This window comes from Anopheles merus, unplaced genomic scaffold (genome assembly GCF_017562075.2).
Source record: "Anopheles merus strain MAF unplaced genomic scaffold, AmerM5.1 LNR4000650, whole genome shotgun sequence".
Classification (NCBI taxonomy): domain Eukaryota; kingdom Metazoa; phylum Arthropoda; class Insecta; order Diptera; family Culicidae; genus Anopheles; species Anopheles merus.
In genome coordinates this window covers 27,182-35,367 of record NW_024428230.1, presented here as the reverse complement: position 1 = coordinate 35,367, position 8,186 = coordinate 27,182, and the positions used below count along the sequence as shown (strand labels likewise).

At 45.9% G+C, this 8,186-nt stretch overlaps 2 protein-coding genes across 2 annotated transcripts; one reads left to right on the top strand and one right to left on the bottom strand.

Annotated features, from left to right (window-relative positions):
* Nucleotides 1-3,052: 3,052 nt before the first annotated feature.
* Nucleotides 3,053-6,483, top strand: LOC121602840 (thioredoxin-2-like). Its single transcript, XM_041931603.1, has 2 exons — nucleotides 3,053-3,204; nucleotides 5,606-6,483. The coding sequence occupies exons 1-2, from the start codon at nucleotides 3,181-3,183 to the stop codon at nucleotides 5,903-5,905; spliced, it is 324 nt and encodes a 107-aa protein (XP_041787537.1). The 5' UTR covers nucleotides 3,053-3,180; the 3' UTR covers nucleotides 5,906-6,483.
* Nucleotides 6,484-6,719: 236 nt separating this feature from the next.
* Nucleotides 6,720-7,997, bottom strand: LOC121602836. Its single transcript, XM_041931599.1, has 2 exons — nucleotides 7,706-7,997; nucleotides 6,720-7,644 (listed from the first exon to the last, which is right to left on the bottom strand). The coding sequence occupies exons 1-2, from the start codon at nucleotides 7,921-7,923 to the stop codon at nucleotides 6,909-6,911; spliced, it is 954 nt and encodes a 317-aa protein (XP_041787533.1). The 5' UTR covers nucleotides 7,924-7,997; the 3' UTR covers nucleotides 6,720-6,908.
* Nucleotides 7,998-8,186: the final 189 nt, after the last annotated feature.

Here is an 8,186-nt window from a genome sequence, read left to right as displayed (position 1 = left end):
TGCAACCGATCACTTTCGGGCTGGTGTATTGCATATTCTCCGTCATCTACTATGCGGCCGACGGTACCGATAGGTAAGGATAGTAAATAACAATTTAAGCGACGGGCAGCGCATACTGAGACCGTGGGTGACTGCTATATTGCAAAACGGCAGGGTACGTACGACGTTACGACTTCTCTAGCCATTGTGTTCATCGCATGGTGTAGTCGCTGTTATGCAGAATATGAACCCGATCGATACAGTGATTAATGATGCTTGCAGTACTTTAGCCGTGTGCGTTAGCGATCTCACATGGGTGAATATAAAGGGGGAGAGTTTGCCAAACGTTTCGTGATTAATATTTGTTAAAATTGCATGCAATCAACCATGTTCCACGGTAATTGCGACAGAAGTACGGTAGCGCCTCAGGGCGTTTCACACCTTTCACACTACCGATCAATGCTGATCTTGGAGTAATGAAGTATAGAAACAAGCCGCTGTACGCAGGTGAAACATCGAGAACGAGATACGTTTCACTTGTTTCGTGTTTTTACATTAGGCCAAGCCTACAACTTATCTACCAGCAAACTACTTGTCAACTGAGCAACCGGCTTTCCTCGCGCTCAGTTCTGCTGACCGATCAACCCCGGGGTGTGACTTTTAGAATCATCGGAACACACTGTTCAATATTGATTTTGCAGTATTGAAATTGCAAGTTGGTAGGAGGTGTATAGGAACGCAATACTCACACAAAAAATCGAAAGTAATTTAAGAGCATGGCACATTGACGTCAGCTTGTAGATGAAGGCACAACGACCGTTGAGAACTGTTTGCTATCTCGTTTAGATATGATGATGGAGTGGCCATCATCAACATTATTCAGACGTTTGCCCGGCCAGTTTCTTCTGGAAACTCTCATCAAGCCAGTTACGTAGCACGATGCAAACTTCCAGAAGGTCTAATGGTCCCGCGCTGCGAAGAAATCAGCTACTAGTGTAACAAAGATCACATACCTGCTCTGCATTTACTGCTACCTCCAGACCGCCTGAAGTTTGCATTAAAATGCATAATCTGGGTAGGAGATAGATAACGCGCAAACCTATCGTCGATGCTTCCAGGAAAGGGGGTAGCCCTCCAATTGCCACTCGCACGTTTCCCTCGTCTTTTAGAGCCGATAGCACCCTTTGGATTTCCTCGTGCAATTTGCCGTGAGCATAGGCAGGGGGCTCCAGTGTGATCAGGGGGCTTCATCCGTGGATCTGTATGGTGCGATCATAACACGGTTGGTTGGTAGAAATGGAAACCTGTTTGAAACTTATTACAACTCCAGCTAAGCATCAGTGGATCAGTAGGTCCCGCCATATCCTCCCCCTCGCCTACCTGCTTCCGAAGGCAACTTCATGTGGGACTTGCAAGCCATACGGAACTGGAGCACTGATGTGCTTGAGAGAGTCTATTACTGTGACCACCAATTGCTGCGTTTAATGAAGGTCACCCCAAGTGACTCGCGTACGATCCGCAACAAGAAGGGGAAACTCAACTTTCGGATATTCATTTCACTTACAAACTTCACTAACGTGAATTGTTTTTTTCTCTCTTTCTCTCTCACTCTCTCTCTCTCTTCTCTTCGATTTGCCCTTGACACTTTTCCTTCCTCGCACAGATTCGCCGGCGTACATTTACAACGTTCTCGACTGGAACGAGCCGGGCAAGGCGATGGTGACGGTGGTCGGTACCATCCTGCTGGCCATGATCGTACACATGCTGATGTTCGCGATCTACAAGCTGCGGGTGAAGATCTACCTCCGGTACTTTAACCACAAACCGATCATCCCAACCAACTCGACGCTGCAGCTGCAGACCGGCAAGTGCGATGGCATTTCGATGGTGTACGGCAGCGACAATAAGGCGTTCAGCATTAGCGAGCGGTACTGAGCAGCGGACAGGGTTGGCCCGGGGCAGTTCCAAACACTGGGGATCGGAGCAGGTCCATACACACCTTTAGCTTACGTACGACGGCTAGAACGCACTTTTAATTGGGCGGTTGTCCTCTCTTGTTTTTTTCGGGGGTGATTAAAAAAAAGGAAAGTCAAAAAAGATCGAGAGACAGATGGTATTAGATGTGTAAAGTATTACGTGTAAGTATTGTTTCGGTACGTTTTAAGAGTTAGCTGTGATTATGTTAATAAAAGAAACGTTAATATGATTTTAAATAGTTCTTCTTTAAGCCTTGTTTTTTCTATCTTAAAATATATTCTCATAGCGAAAAGCTGTAAGTACTGTACTGTACTGTAATTGTACCAATATTGTAAGTATCGGATGAAGTGAGATGCTTTTCTCACTGCCGATTTGTACGATCATAACTCAATGGCAGGGATAATTAGAGCAAAGATACAGGATTATTCCTAGTTTAAATTTTAAAAATCATATGAAATTATTGCCACTCTGCCCAAAGATCTCGTTAAATAGTAAAGAAAAAGAAAACATTGTCGTCAAACGTTGAAGCTCACTTATGTCTGAAACTCACCATGGGTCACTTCACTCATCTCACTATCCGCAGAACAACACACTTTTCATCGCTGAAAATTGTGCTGAAAATTAGTGCAGAGTGGCAAGAGACTCAAAAATATCCAAATATTTATTGAAAATTCAATTTACTCTGTGGGAAGGGTCAACTTTTTGTCTAAAGCCAATTTATTCCTTTATGGTTGTCGTAGGGTCATATTTTGTTACTTGGGTTCTGTGCTGTCAAACGGCTGATTTGAAGTTTATTCGAAACTATTCGAAGAACCGTTGACCGTTGAACAACGGTTTTAAAACAGACTCAATTTATTTAACGTGATTCATTTTCAAGTGTATACTTATTGATAATAGAAAACAGTTTCAATTTCGCTATTTTTATTGCGAAGTTATTGCACAAAAGAGATTTAAATTAATTTTCGAACTGTCGGTAATTCGAAACCGTTCGAGAAAACGTCTCGCCGCACCACGAATAGCACCTTCCACTGTGGTTGTGTGTGTGTCCAATTCCAACTGTCATTCCGCCAGCGAGCCAGCGCGAGTCGGACAAAAGTTCACTTGAAAAGAGTGGACGTGTTGGTCGAACGAACTTTCCCTCGTCGCCCGTGCAGCAGCAGCAGCAAATCGCGTGCTCCTTCCTCGTAACCTTACTTCGAGTCAGCTTTATTACCAGCAGCCAAAATGGTGTACATGGTGAAAGATTCCGTAAGTAAACGTACAAATGTATGGTGGGGGTACAGTGGAACAAACAGAGTGATGCCATCGTTCCGGCCGGCTTGCCGGGCCATTTAGGAACAAAAAAAAAATCTTCCAGTCCGACATCGTTGTGTGTGCGCCAAAAAAAATCCATTGCTGTGGGCTATCTTTTACACACCCTTACCCGAAGAATCGTGGCCACAGCTTAGTGGGGGGTAGGGTATAGTGAGAATTGATTTGTGGAGCTTCCATTCAAAGTGTGCATGGGACAGTGTGTTTGTGTGTGTGTTGAGCCGTTTTTTTTTCCTTTTTCTGTCTTGCACACCCCTTTGTTGTACTTCCGTTTCTTTCGTTTTCTATCCCCCTTTGCTCCCATTTGTCGGACCGGGAGTAATAGGCGTCAGGCGTTATAGGAGGGGGTCGGTCGGTCGGTCGATTGAGTCAAACCAGCACCATCGTCATCATCGCGGGCGGTCGGCGGCTTGTATGATACGGCCAGTGGCTAATTAAATCGCTTGCTGTATTGGTACTGTGGGCTGTGTGAGTCGACCTTCTCTCTCTCTCTCTCTCTCCCCGTCAGGGTTCTTCACGACCGCCATTTGTAGCAGTCCCGGCACAAACCGACCAAACGGCTAACTCACGATGATGATGATGATGTTGATGTGTCATGAAAATCAATGGGGATTTGTGATACATAGGAAAAAAAACCCCTTACACCGTCCCTTATGGGACTCTGTGCTGTCACCGAGTGAATGATGTGCGCCATTGGTTGTCCGGAAAGCGGGATGATGAGATAATACGGCAAGGGGGGGGGGGGGGGGGCCTCAAAGAAGCACAGACGCGCATCTTCGCTGCCACAATCGGAAGAATAACGCGCTACCCACTGCGTGTGTATGTGCCCAGGCAATAATGTGCGATACGGTGCCGGTGTGGTGGTGGTTAGATAAGCTCTTACTTTCGCGGTTTAAAAACTCAAGGCACCGATTTGGCCACTCTGTAGGCAACGCAGACACACAGGTTGCTTCTACCACGCTCGTTGTGATGGGAACCACAGAGACCGCCAAGCGAAGATTACTATGATTACGAACGGCCTACGAGAGGGCACACTTGCTGATACACCCTGTGTGTTGTTTGTGCCATCAACATTTCCCAAGATGAGAATTGCAAAGCAGGAAACAGTTTCCAGATCGTTCCACGTTGCAAATATGCGATTGCATTATCGTAGGTGGTTTCCTGTTTTTTCTGGGCTCTTTGGGTGATTTCTCGGCATTCGCATTAAAAATTTGGACACGTTTAAAGAGCAAAAACACACACCCACCCATCCACACACCATCGGTTTAATTAGGAAAACCAATATCAAACAAAAGAGGGTTGGCTTCGTGCGCTCCAAAATGCTCGGTTTCGCCGTCACTTATTTGTGAAATTTGATACACACATTCCCCCATTTTCCAGGTGATGTTTGCCTTTTCATCGCCCGCCCACTGTTCCCGCGAGAAACCCCGCGGACGTGGAAGAAGGTGTTAAAAACGAATGAATTAATTGATTTTCGGTGCCTGTGTTTTTTTTAAATGTGCATTTACAAAGGTGTAAAACAATATGTCTCTAATAGAGCAGGTGGATCTTAGATACGCACACAGTCAAATGACACATGTCCAGTGAGTCATTGGAAATATCAGTAGTCACAGTTGTTGGTTGTGTGTATGGCCTTCAGATTGCGCGTCCGTGGTGGTAGTGGTCGGGTGTGTAAAAACTTGAATATTCGAGACCACCGAGGCGCGGAATTCGATACACGCCGGTTGTGGTTTGATTCCATTATTCATCACTTATTATTACTGCACCGAGCAGGCAGGGTGTTAATGTTAGCGAAAGGGGGAACCTTGACATGACTCCGAAACCTAAGGCTATCTAAGCAACACGATGGTGGCGGTAGCGGGTCGTTGCTATGTTATCGCTGCCAGTCACAGCCGGGAGCCTTCCGGTGCTTGCTATGATGAAATCTTTCTCAATATACTGTCACATACACAGGGAATGGCTCATTTACTGCATTGCACGGTCTAGTTGCAGTGTTGGGTATGGTTTAAAATGCCTTTAAAGGGTTGTTTCAAATCTAAACCCACGCTGGCTGATAGTTGAAAGCGAATGATCTCATCCTTGCACTGTCAACTGTCGTTAAATGCATGTTTTATTGCATCGCTCGACGTCAGATGCACTCTGTCGAACATTACTCACGCTTCGCTGTTGAATGATTCCTCTGTACGACCGACCCCCGTGCCATCCTCTCTGAAGATAAATCGCATGGCAAATAGGCAACGGCGCCACAAAGCTTTGCCTAGCAAATGCCCAGCAAAAAACAGAGAAATAAAAGAATTAATGTTCATTGCTTTATCCTCCTTCCCCACCCTTTTTGCAGGAGGACTTCAACAACAAGCTGGAAGCGGCCGGTGATCAGCTCGTCGTGGTCGATTTCTTCGCCACCTGGTGCGGCCCGTGCAAGGTGATCGCCCCGAAGCTGGAGGAGTTCCAGAACAAGTACGCGGACAAGATCGTCGTGGTGAAGGTGGATGTGGACGAGTGCGAGGAGCTGGCGGCCCAGTACAACATTGCCAGCATGCCCACCTTCCTGTTCATCAAGCGGAAGGAGGTGGTGGGCCAGTTCTCCGGCGCGAACGCGGAAAAGCTGGAAAACTTCATCCAGCAGCACTCGGCGTAAGGTGGGCGCGGGCAGTAAGGCGCAGTGGCTGCGTGTGCTCTCGATTTGTTGTGTTGTGGGGCGGGAGACGCCGGACGGCCGACCAAGGAGCACAATTTTATCAAGCAACACACACACAAACACATAGTAAACCCATAAGCATACATAGCGTAAAGTCGACATACCTACCAGCCCCGTGTCACAGGAGGATTAATTCATTTTGCTTGCCCATTCGGCACAGAAAATGGGAAAAGTGGAAAGGCTTTAGCGCACTTTAATCGAAGTGCAAATGGCTTTGTTTAATTAAGAAGACATTTTCCATTTTTTTTTTTGTGAAAACATCTTGCACATTCATTTTCCTGTGTTCTATATCCCAGTGAGGGGCGCTTGCATGAAAATACACAACACCCCCTTTATACCACCCGATTCGTTGTTAGGCAAATAGAGAAGATAAAACACCATTTTACACTTGCGAGAGGCGCTTGAGAGCATAACTAAAACGAAAATCAACCCATAATACACCACACAGAGAGATTTGTCGCTTCACCATTTGCCTTGTATCGTGTTATTTAAATATAAATATATTTGTTGTGCTCTAATTTTTCAGTGCTTTTCGTATGTTTTAGGAGAACAAAACGAAAGAAAAACATTAGCGAGAGTCACATCAAAAAAGGATTGTGTTTAACAACTACCGCCTAGAGAAGTGAAAAGAATTATAAACGGTTTGCGTAAAAATTGCGCAATGTTTGAAGTAGATAAACAGTATGTTAAAATTTTGTGATAAAAATGATGCAACGGATGGTCCACACTAAAGGTAAACAAACTTTAAGTTCAAAGCTTTAATCTCTCGACCTTCTCGGCCTGTTTATTTTCCAATTAGCCGCATGGTGGCATAGTGTAGGAAACATGGGAAATGCATTTTTATTCCTCTTTCCGATTGAACGCGTCCCTCCCATCCGCCAACAGATGGCAACATGTTAAACACACGCAACACACTTCACGTGTGTTTGTGAGCAATGCTTCCTCATACTGCCAGTATTGTTGCGCCGGCATCACGAGTGGCCTCTTCACCGGGAACAGGTGTTGGTTGAGAGTCAATCTCGATTATCGCCGTGTTTTGTTGCTGCACTGTTTGCGGTGGACATGATTGTTGCAGCGCCGCCGTCGCCGCCTTCACGTGGGAAGCTTCAAGTAGTTCCCGCTTTACCTGCACCGTTGCGCTTTCCGGTCGAAGTGCTCGAACGATTCTGGGTTTTAGGGAGGGGCTTGAGGTGCGTACGGATGGCTCAGTAGTGTGAGTGTCTTCAGCACTGCCATTATTTGCATGTTCAGAGGGAATATCGCTTGGTGGCTGTATTGTGAGCGAGGATGGGGACACGGCCCGCACGACTCTTGCCTTCATGGTGCGATTTAAGTTTCTATAGGGCAGTTCTGGATCGTCCGATGATGCCTTCTCCTCGCTCGTTTGCGACTCCTCGTCGGGGAAGCGAACGTGTCCGTTTTGTGTTTCGTCAACTGTTGGTTGTTTTATGGGTGCGCTTGGCACTGGCTGGGAGGGTTGCTGCTCATCCACAACAGTCTTACTTTTACGCTTCCGTATACGACGACGCTTTGGTTTTGGGAGACCGAGCAGCGTGGATTCGATGTCTTCGTATGTGCTGCTTTCTTGCTGAGCGTTTGCGGCGGTACGCTTGCGAGGTTCGTCGTCTGAAACTGTGTTGGATCGTTTCCTACTTTGCACCTGTGCTTTAGGAAGTATCCTACAAAGAAAGGAAGATAAAGTAAAAATAAAGCACAAATGGCTACATAGGAAATACATACCTTAATGTTTCTCCGTCGGGTATAAGGCCTACATTTTCACACTCGGGATAGAAAATTCCATCCTCACTGCACACGTACAGATCCGAAGCGATGCCGAACGTGTCCTGTACGGTCCGTATCAAACATCCCACCGTGGTCCACGCCGCCCGGTAGCCGATGTACGCTTTCTGGCGATGATCAGAGTATAGTGCACTTAAATCTAACAGATATCTTTTCATCGTTTAACGTATTTTACAACAAGGGAAACGGGACGGGACACGCTTGTTCTGCACGCAGCGTGTGCATCGTACCGGCAGTGGCAGAATGTAAACAAATCGGACGTTTCTTCGGACAGTGGGAGAAACGCTGGTACGAGGAGTGTTTTTAAATTCGTTTAAAATTTAGATAACTGCTGAAAAAATATGTTTATGCTACTAGAGAAAAGATTTTTACAAATTTATATAAATAAGGAAAATATGCAATATTACATAAAATATACAGA

Excerpts from the sequence above, each read along its gene's own strand:
- LOC121602840 (XM_041931603.1), top strand. The coding sequence starts at position 3,181 with ATGGTGTACATGGTGAAAGATTCC. Across the intron at positions 3,205-5,605 it reads TGTACATGGTGAAAGATTCC|GAGGACTTCAACAACAAGCT; the intron begins GTAAGTAAACGT and ends CCCTTTTTGCAG.
- LOC121602836 (XM_041931599.1), bottom strand. The coding sequence starts at position 7,923 with ATGAAAAGATATCTGTTAGATTTAAGTGCACTATACTCTGATCATCGC. Across the intron at positions 7,645-7,705 it reads CCCGACGGAGAAACATTAAG|GATACTTCCTAAAGCACAGG; the intron begins GTATGTATTTCC and ends CTTTCTTTGTAG.